The sequence below is a fragment of the Camarhynchus parvulus genome, chromosome 1A (assembly GCF_901933205.1).
Source record: "Camarhynchus parvulus chromosome 1A, STF_HiC, whole genome shotgun sequence".
NCBI classification, from domain to species: Eukaryota; Metazoa; Chordata; class Aves; order Passeriformes; family Thraupidae; genus Camarhynchus; species Camarhynchus parvulus.
Window position 1 is genome coordinate 52,282,096 of NC_044586.1, and position 16,338 is coordinate 52,298,433.

A 16,338-nucleotide genomic window follows, 5' to 3' on the forward strand; every position below is an offset into this window, starting at 1 on the left:
CCAATGTTCAGCTGAAAACATTTCAGCACATACCTTGACTGCACTGCAGGATTGTTGTATGGATGCTGCATACCTGACACTGCTTTCCTGGTCTTATTTAGAGCCTTAATTGAAACATGAAGATCTCTAAGTTGGCTTGCTCCTGGCAAGTGTTTCTGGACCTTCTGGAGTTCAAGAGAATCCTGTCCTTTCAAGTGCCTAGATACACTATTCAGTACTATTTCTCATGGCAAAAAACCCACTCAGTTTTAGGTCAAGAAACTCCCAAGTACTAGCAAAACAATCTAGGAAAACGGATGCTGCTTCCAGTTTGATATCACAATATGAAGAAGTTTACAAAATAGGTGTGGGTCTAGAAGTTCACCTTGGTACTTATGACAGAAGTACCTAACCAACACTTCACAGAGGCACAAATCTTGTTTGTTGGATTATCTCAGATCACTTCTGAAGTATTTACCAACATACTTGTATAGTCGGACATGAGACCTCTACTTCCAGACAACCCTAAGTCCAAAGTCTTGTACCATATAACCAGATGTCCTTACAATGCAATGAAAAATTTAATGGAAACAGCTTTCTTTTAGCACCAAAATATTAACAAATACAGTAGAAAGCATTGGTAGTCTGTACTGGCTTAACAAAATGCACTTTACCTTCATGGTCAGTTTCTGGTAACCAGTTCAAATCTTACTCCTCCATCCCCTCCATTCTGATTATAAAGGGCAAAACCCAAGACAACTCAGAATCCAATTCCCACTGTATTCAAGGCAGAGAGGGGAAAAAACATTAAGTTCAGTCAAAAAAATTTTTTGTTTCAACTTCCAAAATGGAGCAGTAATTACAGTCTGAAGAAGTAAAGGAGAATACAGAACAAAACAAGGGAACTAACTCTTTCAAAACTAGCATCAAAAGGGCAGAAGACAGCAGCATACTACTAAATATTTATCACATACATACCTTGGCCTATATTCCTTCAGTGAAAGCTCAAAATAGTTGAATTCACCTTTCTAGACCCCACAATAATTTAATGCAGAGCAATATGTGCCTATATTTGGTGGCAGGAGAATGGGAGAACGGAGGAAAATAGAATATTAGTGACTCCTAATACCCAGGTACTACATCTGTATGTTTTGTAGGGAACAACACTCTGATTGATGGTTCTACTCTGGTAATGGAAAGCTGAAAGCATTTTTCTCCAGAACTGAAAAACAGTCTGGTTGTATCAGACTACTCATTACTTTTGCAGGTCAGGCAAGGAAGAATTTCTCCCCTTTATAACCACAGAAAAAAACAAATCTTGATTTTTTTTTGGTTTTATCACTTCATCTCAGAGTTGGGCTTAACTAAGACAATTTAGCTAAGGCTTTCTGTCCAAAGCCTTGGCTGGTGGGAAGCCAATGCTTCCACAATGTAGTTAAGAACCTCATCAGGTATCCGCCAGAGCCCCAAGTAAGTTGAAAGGTACTTAAGAGTAGCAAGTTCTTTTTCATAGGGAAGCACTATTTCAGGCTTGGAACACTAATAGAAGAGTTTGTATTGGACAGACAATTCCCTTGAGTGTGAACTGATGGTAGTTTCTAAACCAACATTTCCTGTTATGATTAACGACCATTCATACCACAACCTGCAACACCAAGGGGTTAAATGTGAGTGAGTGAGTGAGTAGTAACATAGACAAGCTACACTACTGCAGGAACCTTAGGGGCTAATACTACTGTAACTGGCTACACCTGCACTAAAAACCCTAAAGATCCTTGAGTTGCATTCCATGTGCTTCCCAAACTGCCTACTTTTTCCTCCCTTTGATTTAGTACTCATTAAATACAATGTCTACCCTTCAACTTGCAAGCTTTTGTGGCAAATAGGCCCATCTTAGACAATTACAGCTGAGAAAGCACTGACTGGGAAGTTAAGGAACATCTAAACATAACAGTTAAAGAAGACTGTTACAGATACCTTAACACCACTAGGTATTTAAACTACCATGCACAAGATCAGCTTAGACAGCTTTTAACCTAAGAATTTTGTACAATATTCACCTAGGTATCTATCACACATACAAATCCTTCATGCACTGTTCACTAACTGAACTGAGACTTAGCTTGAACAAAAGTCTTCAGAAGTATATAGAAGATGTCTGATCTTTACTGCTCAACAGAATAGGTCAATCCTATTCGTAGCCTTTTTATGTCCCCTTACCTCAGAGTTTGTAACTTCTTCATAGTCAAGCCTAAACAGTGCTCTTCTTAGCTGTATTGTACAACTCCTTGTATCCACCATCACAATGTATCCTCAACTTTACTCACTTCCATCCAGAGACTGTACGTGGATGGTCCTTATTTTATTTACTGCTGTAAATAAAAATAGTCCTACAGGATATATCCATTTTAGCTCTAATACTTGCCTTTAGGCTTAGAGACAACGCATAGGAAGTTGTATCTATGCTATGCTTATAAGCTTTCCCTCTGAAATGGCACAAGAGACAAGATGAAAAATTGACTGTAGTATGCTTGCTCTGCAGTAGACAGGAAGCTATTCCACACAGCAGTAGGTTGTAGTCAAAGTCCTGTATTCATCAATCCCAGACAGCACTCATATAATAACTATGAGCCAGTGCAGGCATGTGTTAGCCAAACCTAATTTTCATCACCTTCTAAACTAGTTTACATAGATGATGCAAGTATCTGGCAGAAAGACCTGTTTACCTGCCTTTGAAAAGTTAAGTTGACATAATTCTTCCTTTAGAGGAAAGTGTGTGTGAGAGGATGTTGTTGGGTTGGGGTTTTTATTTCAGGTATATTCCAACACAACTGAGTGTTTGAATTCGGTGCTGAACTGAAATATGGTTTACAAGGTTCTGGGGTTTTGGTTTTTTTGGGGGTTGTTTGGGTTGCTTTTGTGGTTTTGTGGTTTTCACTGACTTAAAAGAAAAATAGGCATGACAACACATCAAGGTACTAACATCTTAAAAATTTTAAGGCACATTCCAACAAAATACATTTTTATTGAATGCAATATTAGGCATTCTATTTTGTTTAAGGGAACGCTGCTTCCCTCCCCCCCAAAGAGATTCCCTTTGACAATTTCCAAAAGCTGTATTTCAATTACAGAAATATTTCTCATGATTAGAAACAACAAACTTCAGTCTAAATTTTCCTTAAATTATGAAGTGCAACTACATTCTTCCAGAAGATAACACTTTTCAGTAGGCACTAGAATGAGAAGCCTGCAAGTTGTTTACAGTTGCTGGGTACAGTGTTATGTTCAGTCAAATTTTATACTAACCCCTCTAGAGTGTTGTTTTTGAAGAATTATATAAAAAGTGGGATTTAAGAATAAAGAAATGCAGCTTAAAGAGCAGGTTGTCACAATTTAAAAAAAAAGTCTTAATGGCAACCTGCATATTTCACACCACTTCCACAGTATGTCAGCTAGCAGAGGCTTAGTCCAATAATTTAAAACTTTAGATAGGAATGTCTTTTGGTTCTGAACGCAGATCATAAGTCAACATGTTCAGTATGTGAAGGCTCAGTTGTTTCACTCTCTACTTCCTCTCCTGTGAAGTCAAATAGCACAGTTAGAATACAAATCTATTATCAATTATACATAGATAATTAATTAGAGACATATAACTGTGATTTTTGAAATTAGGATTTTTTTAAAGAGAAACCCAAATTAACATATTTATCAAGACCAGAGAAGCAATTAAGCCATACATAATACCTACTTGCACCATTCTCCTAACCAAAGCCTGTATTTATTTTTTTACTATATGAAAACAAAATTTTTCAAATGAATTAGTATTATACTATTAGTGGAAGGAAAAAAAAAAGCAGTACAGGCACTTCTATTCTAGGCTTTTGTTTTCAGCTATTCACAGTGAATTTCCTCCTTTCCACACAACCTGTCAGTAGCAGTTTTGGTATTTGAAAAAGTAGGGCAAGTCTTATTCATGATTGTTTTTATAGTACAAACTGCTCAGTTCAGATGTTAAAACAACTTTTAAAAAAGCAGAGCAATTTTACTATATTGGGAAAAGCATTATCTAAACAAAAAAACCTAAGTCAGTTTGTCTACCTTTTATTTTACTTTTAGTCTCAAAATGTCAGACCACATTAACAAAGGTTGTAACTGGTACCCTGCATAGCTGTATTAGAGAAGATTCTAAAGGACTAATAATGGTGAGCACTGAGAGTAAAAGGAATGAACTGAGTGGCCTTGAGCAGCAATACAGCATCCATCATTACAACTTCTTAGTACAAGAGGAAAAATCAGCCTTGGGGATAGAAATGGGGGGATAAAAAAACCATCCAAACAAGCTATGAAGTAGAAAGAAAAGGTATGGAATTAGGTGTCTCTCATCTATTCTCCTACCGCTGTTATTGCAAAATAATCCCATCTTTCTCTTTGGAATTGTAAAAGAGGCCTAGATGGAGTAACAGAACATTTAATGAATGTAGTTCTGTCCATATGGGTCAACACATCCTAGAAAAAATGATAGTTGAGTTTTTTGACTGAAGTTATAATTTAAGTGAAGCTGAACTGTTCCCTATGACTGATAGATGGATGTCTTCCCCATTATCATCTTAACATCAGCTCTGGCACTTACATGATCACAAAATACAGAAATTCAGCATTTTTATCCAGCAAAAAGAATTTGTAACTCTTTTCAATTTGTAATTTTCAGATATTTCAATGAACTGAAAATTGCATGCAATCAGATAAACCCTTAAGTCACTATAATTAATGATAAAGGAAAGAAGTGGGGCAGACATGCTCATTTTTATGACACCAGAAATTTGCTAGCTCATTTTATGTAACAAAGCCAAACCCTCAAGTGACTTAAAAACACAACCTTGACTTAAGCAAAAATGTAGCAACACAAGAACAGACTGTTTAAAAACATAAACTATCTTTAGGCAAAAAAACCACACATCAGAGTGTGACCTAAACTATAAACTATTGATATAGACCACAGCTGTGTGAAGATGAGAAATAATATAGAGGTATTTACAAGTAACTAGACCCTTAGACTTACATAAAACTCCAAGTTGTTGATACAGCATATTTTTTTTAAATTGTCTCTGAAAAGCTACTTACCTGGTTTTACAGTTTGAACACATGTTCCATCCTTATCTTCAAACCCTTCTGAACACACACACTTGTAACTACCTGACGTATTAACACAGTCATGATTCTCTTCTGCACAGACCTTTTCAGGAAGGTTACATTCATCTATATCTAGAGACAGCACAGGGAAAGAAAGAGTACACTGCTGTTATTTTGTTATAAGCCTTATTTGTGCTCAGTCATATAAACAAAACTCTATTCAAATATGAAAAACACTGAGGAACAGAATGCTGCTGCAACAAATGTAACATCTGTTAAAATAATCTAATTCTTCATGATTTGGACTGTTTCAAAGTTGTTCAGACAACACCCAGTACTGCTGTTTTCTAATGTTTTGCAAGTCCCTGTACAGAGAAATGTATTAAGTAGTTATGTTTGTCACAATTAGGCAATTCATCTTAACCTACTGAACATTTCCCCCACAGTCATTTTCTATTAATGCCATCAAAGTATAGCTAAAGGGAACAGAGCTTGCAAATACTACATCATCACAGCTAATAGCTACTTCAGATTATGCATATGTCTTGTTCTTTTCCACAGAGGAAGTCTAATTTCACATTATAATTCACTAAGAATGAATATAATTTGAACTTGGATATTGATGGATTATCACAATGCCTGCCTTTCTGCTACAAAATGAAAAGAAACACAGATCTGATGAAGTGGTAAGTAACTGACAAAAGACTCATGTAGCTGTTTCCTGAAGCTACTATAAAATACCTTGTTCCTTTGTACCAATGATTCACTTTAAGTCTTGTCAAGCATATCAGCTCAGTAATATAAAGTAATTTACTGAGAATGTCTTTGCAGCTAATATGAGAATGACTGGGTTCACTCTGACAAGCATGAAAGGTGAAGCACACAAATGTGAATGCACCTATGAACTCCTCAGCATGGCTAACCAAGAGTGAGCTAACCAGCATTCTACCAGGTACTGCTAAATCCACCAACCTGTACACTTCTCATCTTCCTTCACGTATCCAGATGCGCAGGTCTTACATTGTTGAGAACCTTCTCCTGTGCAACCTACACAGCTGGCATCACATGCTAAAGACAAAATATTTAATGCATAAAAAAATTCTGTATCTGGGGTTTAAAATACCACCCTAAAATCAGATCTTAGGGTGGTAAGATCTTACCCACACAAGGAATCATAGAATGGCTTGGGCTGGAAGTTGACTTTAAAGATCATCTAGTTCCAAACCCCCCTGCCACAGGTTGGACGCCTTTCACTAGACCAGGTAGCTCAGAGTTCCATCCAACTGGTCTTTGAACACATCCAGGGACAGGGCATTCATAACTTCTCAGGTCCAGTGCCTCAACACCCTCACAGTAAAGATTTTCTTCCTAATATATAACCTAATCTATTTCAGCTTGAATCCATTCCCCCTTGTCCACTACATGCCCTTGTAGAAAGTCCCTCTCCACCTTTGTGGTAGGTCTCTTTAGGTACTGAAAGGCTTCAGAGCCTTCTCTTGTTCAGAATGGACAATGCCAGCTCTCTCAGCCTGCCCTCATAGAGGAGGTGACCCTCTTGATCAAGATTTTCACCGCTGTCCTCTGCACCCACTCAGGCAAGTCCATGCCTGCCGCATGTTGGAGGCCCCACAGCTGGAGGGTCTCACAAAAGCCAAGTAGAAATAACCAGAGACTTCTTGTTTTGCTCATACAATGTGCCCAGTGAGGATCAGACCACACTGTACCAAATACCTGTCAGGCATTTTCCAAGCATTACCTCTAGCATTAGTTTAGGATTCTAGACAGTACAATACAACAGAATATTGAAAAGAAACCTTTGCATGAGAAAGATCCATCTGTGTTCAAACAATACTGGTGATCTTTGCAAGGAGAAGCAGCACATTCATCTAAATCTGAAAGACAAAAAGTGACAAGTTACCTAAAATAGTAATTATTTAATAGACAGATTTAATAGACAGATTAATTCTTGAATGCTATAAACTGACTGCATTGAGAATAGTTGTTGCAATGTGTTTGGGGTCAGGTATGCAACATGGTATACACAGAATTAGCATGGTAACAGATGCAGTTTTGTTCAGCTTAAACCTGTATTAGAAAATCAAAACTGATCTTCATATACTTTGTGATGACAATAAGAGATGTATCAGAAATTCAAGAGGTCAAATTAGATAAACTTCCAGGATACCTGCCAATCCCTGCCATTTTCAAGTCATGCATTTATGCAGATATCATAACAAACATGCATACACACTATTGTTCTGGAACACTATTTTCTCCTGTACTCCTACATTACCAAGTTACAGAGCTTTTTATATTACTAAAAAACGTATACTACTGCACATACATGCACCTCTTAGTATTCTACAGAAAGCAAACTGGAACAAACCAAGTTATGATTAGGATCAGTCAAGCTGAAAACCAATTCTACGGCACAGTTAAAACATGCAGGTCCTTATGACTTTGAGGAAAGGATGCAACAGTATTTCATTAAAATATTCAAACAAAGAAAGGCTATTTCAGTCCCTCTCTTCCTGTCATTGCTGTCACTCTCCTCCTGTTGCTGCATTCATCATTCCTACTGATTACTCAATTGATTTATAGTTCATTAGTAGTAGTAATAATTACCTGTTAAAAACTCAGCTGTACAGAAGACAGTACCAAAGCATCTTAAAAATGCCCTGGGAGTGCTCGGTAGTTGCCTAAGCAGGTATTGCAAGAGCTGTAATTTAAAACCAGCTCCCACTGGCATTTTGAAAAGGAAGCAGTGTTCACATAATTTCTAAGACACTGTTTCCGGGCACTATGTTAGAGGTCTTTAAAGGGTCAAATTCAACCACTTAAACAGAATGTGTTACTCTCCCCAGTGCATTCCTGCATTGGGAGTATTTTTAGTGTTCGAATTTTTCCTGAAGTATTTCACACTTATCTCGTAACCCAACTTAAATGCTAAGACAGAAACAGGTAAGAAATTAATGAAAGCACTGATCTTGACATCTCCCAGTATGTCTGTCCAACAACAGGAAAAGTCAGCATGTGTGACTTTTAGTGAAGTGTTTGAACTCTATTAGAGTTGAGCATTTATGACAAAATTATGTGAAGGTAAAATGTGCAATTAGTAAAAAATACGTAGTTAAGTTTATATGAATCTTCTACTAATTGACAAAATAGTTTAAGTCAAAAGCAGGATATTGTTTAGCATACAAATAAACACCAAGAAAGCTCATGTCTAAAAAGAAACACCCCACTTGCTTCTCTATGAGTCCCATTAAACTAAAAAGACATACAGAACAGTATGATAAAGGTAACTATCATCACCAGGCAATCAGTGGTGAGAAAATACTGCTTTCCTGCAACATGAAATAAGTGAGGAAGAGAGAGACTAACAAAACTGTAGAAATCTAAACTGACAGATCATTTCCATAAAATACAATAAAACTTGGAAGTGATGCCATCTAATCTTACTAGCCAGTGTTACTGCAAAACCTGTTTGAAGTCTGCCAAGCATTACTCACCCACACAAGCTCCATCTTCATTTTTAATCCAGCCTTCTTTACAATCTTGGCAGTCCTTGTTACTTGAACCAGTACAAGTCTTACAGGCGGCATGGCAAGCTGAGAGGAGAAAACTTCAATGTGAGTTTTGTTGAGAGATCCCAAGACAAGTTCAGGCACACAAACTCTCAGAGAAAACTTTATTTAGGATTCAGTGGAAGCCATCATTTTTTCGTAGCTTGAAATTCCCATTCACAAGACAGCACCTCCATAAGATCAAGATTTAATTTAGAAACATGCAGTTATCTGACCAAAACAACTGAAAAATCCCAAAATACCACCAGAAACCAAACCTAGCAATTACAGTTATTTGCACCACTGAAAACACTGCCATGAGATTCTAGTGACTAGAAGTGGCAGGTCCAATTTCTAAAATATTTGGAAAGAGGAGATCAGGAATGCAAACTTAGCTCAGCCCCTCAAGGCTGGGACATGAGTTTAAACATCAAACTCTGAACTTCTCTATCTAATGAATCCTCACACAACTTACATTTGCAACTAGCTATGAGAGCAATGTGTGAAGTGATTTAATTCTGAAGAATTCAGAAGGAACTATACTAGAAATCCAGCTGTATATGCATATTGTATACATATATATAAGATGCATATATAACACATCCTATGTAACATTTGTATGTTATATATTGTCATCTAAAACAAATCATAGAGAAGAATTACTACACAACCAGATTTTTTAAAAAACCAAAACAACAATATAGACTATTTAAAAACAATCTTATTAGATCCCAGGGTCAGGATGTAGCTGTTGCAGAATCTCATCAAGGGTCTAAGAAGAACTGAAAATCTGACCAATGCAAAATTTTATTCCTATGACCTGATTTTGTTTCAAAATTAAATTTAGGCATATTTAACTGGAATCTAAGTAGTTTGCAGTACAGATCTACTGTTTCCATTTATTCAATTTCAGCTTGTCTGAGACATGAGGAAAATCTAGCTTTTAAAGCACTCCACTATGTAGTAACTTCAGCTCAAGATTTCAGCAGTACTTTGGAAGTAGAGAAGCAGAGACATTTACGAATTCTTCTTAAAGCAGAAAAAAAACCAATTTAAAAATTAAAGTCAATGTGGAAAGATGACTTAGCAAAATCTTAGAATTCCACTGAAGTGAGTGACGTCTTTTATGCTTAAAGCAGGCCAATCTGTGTTTTGTTTCTACATTTGTTAGGTTCAAATATTTCTAGTTTTGCTTGCAAAATTTGAAGAAGAAACACAAAGATATAAGCAAGTGTTAAGACTTTGTTACCTGTACAAACAGAATGTGTCTCGTTTCTCAAGGAACTGAAGTAACCACTAGAACAGTCCAAACAAAATTGTCCTGTGTACTCCTTCTTACAGCTACATGAGCCATCTCCACCTCGGGTACCATCACCATCACAGTGGCCATTTCCATGGCAAGGTCTTTCTGATCCACCACGACAAGCTAAAAAAGGATCAAAAGTATTTTTAAATCAGATGTTTAAGGAAATAACTTTCTACTCTCAGACACAAGCACCCAAAGTCTTTCCCTCTTCACAGAAAATAAAATAAGAATTAATTTTAAATTGTCACACTAAAGTAGGATATAATTTCCTTTTTCACCCTTGAGAGTAACTAAAAGTTTCGCAATAAGGCAAAGCTTAATAATATATTCAAGTATAAGGGAAACTCAAAGCAATCTCCAGCAAAGTTCAGTTATCAATTTAATTTTGGATAAAGACCATGGCTCAAAATTTTATTCATTTTCCTAGCTTCCTGGATAAAATTGGTATCTTTATTTTTTCTGTACCTCTGAGAAGGCTCATATTACATTTGTAAAAATCTACCAGCTATCATTTAGATCAATACAGGGAATGGAGACTTAATTTTAACCAATATATTAAGTGGCCAAAATCGATTCTTAATAAGGTGCAAATTTTAGAAATTTATAAATTTTACCAGCTTCAGAGGCCAAGATATCCCTCATCACTTTTGCAAAGACCTTACTTTCATCTCCCACCTACTTTTACCCAATTTTTCTCATTGCCTTTTTAACTGATCCTCAGTTGCAAGTTTCTTCATTTAAACCCCAGCAACATTTGGGTTGTTTTACTCTTGAAACTGGTCAAGGACTCTTGTCTACACAGATTCTGCAAGGCCACCTAAACAACAGACTTCATGTTACAGAGAGCCTTTAAGGATGGGTCAGGTGTGGATATTAGCATCAGATTGATTGTTCTTGCACATCTTGGTACCCTTGACAGCTCAGTACATTACTACATGACCAGAAGTCTTTTATTCAGGCTGGATATTCCCAAGGTAGCCACTCAACTATGAGGCAGCAAGCAGGTGCATACTACACAGCAGCCCATGTCTCATGCAAAATATCATACATCATGTATTTGTCTGTGACAGTAAAGACTGAAACAAACAGGTAAAAAAGCTGTATCTGCTACTGAATTTTTCAGAAGAAAAATTACCAAGGCAATCGGGTCCGTAAGTTCCAGCAGGGCAGCAAACTTCTATTGTTTCAATGCAAAACCACTTAAACAAATCTGGATACTTCTTCTTTCTGTATATGAAAGATATTAATTTACAAACAAAAAGAACAAAGATTCTTTAAAAGCCAGCTCACACAACTGACCCAGCACAACACAGGAGAGAAACCTGTTGCACATGGCAGATTAGAAACCTAATTCTTCTGAAGATTTCAGGAATCAATTTCTAGAAGAAGACCCCCAATTTGAAAATGTCCCTTTTAAAATACAATACTATTACCAAGCTCTACTCAAATTTTATAAATTATATTCAGGAAAAAATGAAATAAGAGCAACAAATAAAATCAAATCTTCTTCATATATGCACACACCCCTTTTTTAAACACCTTACTTTTAGGGAAGGTTTAGATACAGTTTAGACAGTCTTAATTATGTCTTTCTCTTATAGATACTTGCTGTATCTTAATCTTAAGTATACAGAAAATAGCCTGAAAGAGATTATTCGCTACTTGATGATTGGGTTAAAATTTCTCCTTTTTTTAGCATTGATCGAGTATTATTTTAGAAGACATGTTTAAAACTAAGAGGTTAGTTATGTGCTACTTGAGCATCAGCATACAGCCCCAATTAATTGAGTCCAGCTCCCTGCTCCTCACAAGACTTCCTACACTAAACTGTGTGAGGAAGAGTCCTCCAGATCATTCCTGAACTCTGACAGGCTTGGTGCTGTGGGGAACCTGTTCCAGTGATTGACCACCCTTTATGGAACAACTTGTAAAAAATGCCTAAGGTATTCATGGGCAAAGAAACTGTCTTTGGAAACTACCACAGAAACTGAATGACATTTGGATACTGGAGGTTAAAGAAAGGAAGGCAAGCAATCAATTGCATGCACTCAAAAGGTCTATTAAATACAGACACTTTCCAAAACCCAATGTATTTTATGAATTGTTTGATTATTTTAGGAAGTTTACTACGCCAAATTTTCTAGTTAAGACCAGTTTTGCAAATTTTAGCCAAATTAAAGACTCTGGGTTGCATAGTTTACCTTTGTGGAAGGCATGTCCTAATAGGAGCACCTAAGGACTCTGCGCTTGTCTAGAAGGAGGTGGAGGGGGTGGCCTCATTGCCCTCTGCAGCTTCCTGAGGAGGGAAAGGGGAGAAGGAGGTGCCAATCTCTGATGTATTTGATGACAGGACACAGGGGAAGGGTTCACAGCTGCACCAGGAGAGGTTTAGACTGGACATCAGGAAACATTTGTTTACCAAGAGGGCTATCAAGCACTGGGACAGGTTTCCCAGAGAGGCGGTGGAGGCCCCAAGCCTATCAGTGTTTTAGGAGTGTTTACATCATGACCTTAACAACATGCTTTAACTTTTCATCAGCCCTGAAGCAGTCAGGCACTAGGACCAAGTGATCATTTTAGGTTCCTTCCAACTGAAATACTCTATTTTCTGCTCTGCTATTCTACTCTATTCCCTTCACTATGTGTTAACATATATACAATCCTGTATAGTTAGGTAAAAGGATAAAGCAATGATTTAGAGGAAAGCAGAGTATCAAAAAGCCTTATCCAGCTATGAAACATTATAATGGCAGTTCACCCTATTGAATTCTAGCTAATTAGGAGGGCTGACAGTTTAAATTAGTGAAAAATACTTAGAAGAAATGTGATCTGGAACTAAAAACCCCAAACATTAAGAAATCTAAATGTTACACTGTCATTCATGCACTAATTATATTTAAGACTGGTATACAAAAAGCTTAGCTATAGCACAATCCCAGTCTAGCTTAAATTGCAGGTAGAAAAGTCAGCTGCTACTCTACCATCTGCAAGAGATTCAACCTCTACCCTGATTAGCACCAACTATTCCTTTGATTTCCAGGAGAACAAAATGTAGTTTCAGGGAAAAAAAAGCAAGCAAACAAAAAACCCACAAGAACCAAAGAGCCCTTTGCAGTTTTGTGACAAAGGAAAACGTAAGGGACTAAACTTCAAAATTTTCCAATGTTAGCTTGCCTTGACACACTACTGTCTACTACTAAGTAGACAGTGTATAAGAAACAAGTGTAGATGCTTTGGTGCAACACTGCTGGAACTGAAAATCAAAAAGAACATAGGACAGCAGCACATGATACTAAAAGTGAGCCTGAAACCAGCTGTACCCAATGTCAGCTCTTGAAAGACAATGAATAATTACCCATACTGCTATTGTTCAGGCACAAGATTTAACATTATTAGTTCATCCTCTTAGATAATTTATTCGCACAAAGATCTCCACCAAGAAAATGATACTTACAATTTGAACCACCATTTCTCTATCAGTTCTTCATGTTCTTCTACCATGTTGTTACATTCAAAGTTACTACTGTCACACAGATTCTCTGTGATCTCCACAAGACGAATTTCACTACAAGCAGAGAAGGAAAACTGTAAATTTAATTTAAACTTTCAATACAACTCAAGACCTGACGGAGCAGTCAGACTTCAGTGAGAATATTTCTTCAGTGTATGGGGTGGCCTGAATTAGTTTCAAAACATCAGAGTAAAGAACTAATAAACATTATTTCATACAAAAAAGAAACCCAAACCCAGAATAATGACCACAAGAATCTTGTGACTTGCTTGCATTTACTATATTTCTTAGATTATAGGTTTGATAGATTTTTAGCTTCCCAGAAAATTGGAGTGCAGTACTTTAATATTCAACAATAAATTTAATGTATTTTTATTTGACATGAGCCTGTGAATTTCACAGCAACATCTCAGTGCTCCAACTAAGAAAAAAAAAGAATTTGAAATGCAGGAGAAAGGTATCAGGTTACTTTTCTCCATGGTTAACTTGGTATGTGTACAGTAATCTGCCTTCTCTTTGGCAGTGAAACAGTGACAACTCTAGGGAGAAGATACTGCTTCAATTCTAAATCAAGTATTTCAGTAGTCTGTACCTTTTATGATTAGCAATAAAATATTGACCATTACTAGATTCATTATTTTAAGACTTTAATAGGTAAATAGAAAAAAACCCTACTATAACTAATAAATGTGGAGGGAGAGAATGTAAGAAAATAAAGATAGTGCAGAAGGCAGTCTCACAGCTGAGGAGTTGCAGCTGTACTAATCACCAAAGATTAGTAACAGGCCTGCCCTTAATAGCCCACAGCTGTGTCCAATAAGAAGATGAGTGCTACAAAAGAGTGGGTTAGCTGGGTGAGGGGAGAGATGGAGTTTGTTGGTTGTCCTGTGACGAGAGATGGAGTTTGTTGTCTGTGCTATGAAGAAGAAAGAGTCAATGCTGTGAGGAGCTGCCCATGAGGAATCACTGAGAAGGTATGGGAGCTTTGCAATAAGATGACAACAGTAACTGAATTAACTTCCGTAGTTTTCAGAAACAAGATGAATAGAGGCAATAAAAAGGCATTGAGTCTTTACTATAATCTTTAAATTACAATGTTATGAAACATTGTAATTTAAATCATTAAGAATTTAAGGTTTGAACAAGAGAAACATTAGCTGCCAAGTTCAATATTGAAGTTCCAAACAAACACTGGCATAGTGAAGTTACACACAGTGAACACAAAACTCAGCTGAATGAGAAGCACTGAGACAGCTCACCTGGACTCATACTTTGACAGCGTCTTCTCTTCCCAAGCAGTGTTTCCACCACCAAAGTTTTTTTTAGCTGTATCTGCTAAACCCTACAAATAAAAGGTACCAGGAATTACATAGGGTTTGTTTCTAGCAAAAATTAAGGGCAGTAACAAATGCTTATATAGAAATTATGAAAAGCACCATGCATAAACTAGAGCTCTCAAGCTGCTGATCAAGGTCCTGAGTGAAAGCAACAGCTAATGACAACACGAAAAGTGAGAAAGTGTACGTTACAGCATAACATTATTAAATTTTCCTAATGCATAAACAAAGCCATGTTACAGTCTTGATTTACAAAAAAAGCCCTACGCATGTGAAACTTTACACCCTTCTCCCTCAAGTTCTCAGGAAATTTATTATTTAGTATCATTTGAACAGAACCTCTACTTCATTCAGTTTTGATAACAGCCCGGTCTGCACCAAGTTGTAAGTGAAGCACACAACCGTACAACAGGGCGAACAGCACAGCTGTCCCCAGCCACAGCCGATGCCACCAGACGACACCTGGCAGAACACCCCGCAGTTGAAGGGCCCTGGCGAGCCTGCAGCAGCCGATACGCGTGTGGAGAGCACAAAGCACCGGTCACCAGGCGCAGCAGCCCTCGCTGCCGGCGCACAATTTACTGTGCCACGCGTAAGGCTGCTGCAAGTGGCGACAGATAGTGAATGTTTGGGGAAGCTTTCCACCAGCACTTCCCACGGAGCTGGACACGCTGCAACGGAGCCAGCCTTTTGACACATAAACACCTTTGGCGGCAGACACTGAGGAGCTCTGCCACCCACCCGCCTCAGCGCTGCGACCGCTGCCGGATCGGGATCCGCCGCTGCCCCATCACCGGGCCGGGCGCCGCCCCGAACGCGGCTCCGGCGAAGGCGCTCCCGTAGCGCGGCCTCTGGGCACGGAGCCGGCCGGCACTGCCCGGCCGTGGGGCTGGCGCTGCCCCTCGGCACCGCAAGGCGTGTAACCACCTACGCCGCTGCTCGACCCCGCCGGGAGCCCCCGCGAACCCCTGACCCACCGCGGAGCCGTCCGCCCGCACCCGCGGCCCACCTGGTTGAACCTGTCCACGATGCCCCGGCAGGTGGAGCACGCCAAGCGCCGCCGCTCGCCGGCGCCGCTCACGGGCAGCAACAGGAACAGGGCGGCACAGAGCAGCACGGCCAAGGCCGCGCGGGATGGTCGTGGCGCGGGGCCCGGTGGCGGAGACGGGCCGGGCCCCATGGCGAGGCCGCGGGACCCCTAGACGCGGAGCGGGGCCGCCCCAGCCGAGCCCCCTCAGCAGCGGCGGCCGCGCTGGCCCCGCCCCGGCCCCGCCGGCCCGCGAGCTCCATTCAGATTTCCGCGTCAACCCCACGCGCGCACCGGCCGAGGGCGCTCGTTGGTCGAGGCGGCGGAGGGAAAGGACGTGGTCCAATCAGCGCCCGCCACGCTCCGGACCAATGGGAGCCCCCCGCGTGCCCAGAGAGCTGGGCGGGGGGCGGGGCCGAGCAGTCGGATGGAGCGCCACCGCCATCATGAGAAAGGGCAAGCAGGGACTCCGTAGGGGCTTC

The 16,338-nt window shown here is 39.2% G+C and overlaps 1 protein-coding gene across 1 annotated transcript; it reads right to left on the reverse strand.

Annotated features, from left to right (window-relative positions):
* Positions 1–1,368: 1,368 nt before the first annotated feature.
* CRELD2 (cysteine rich with EGF like domains 2) lies at positions 1,369–16,085 on the reverse strand. Its single transcript, XM_030960924.1, has 10 exons — positions 15,839–16,085; positions 14,752–14,834; positions 13,436–13,546; positions 11,117–11,208; positions 9,925–10,101; positions 8,622–8,720; positions 6,924–7,001; positions 6,082–6,177; positions 5,101–5,241; positions 1,369–3,556 (listed from the first exon to the last, which is right to left on the reverse strand). The coding sequence occupies exons 1-10, from the start codon at positions 16,007–16,009 to the stop codon at positions 3,498–3,500; spliced, it is 1,107 nt and encodes a 368-aa protein (XP_030816784.1). The 5' UTR covers positions 16,010–16,085; the 3' UTR covers positions 1,369–3,497.
* Positions 16,086–16,338: the final 253 nt, after the last annotated feature.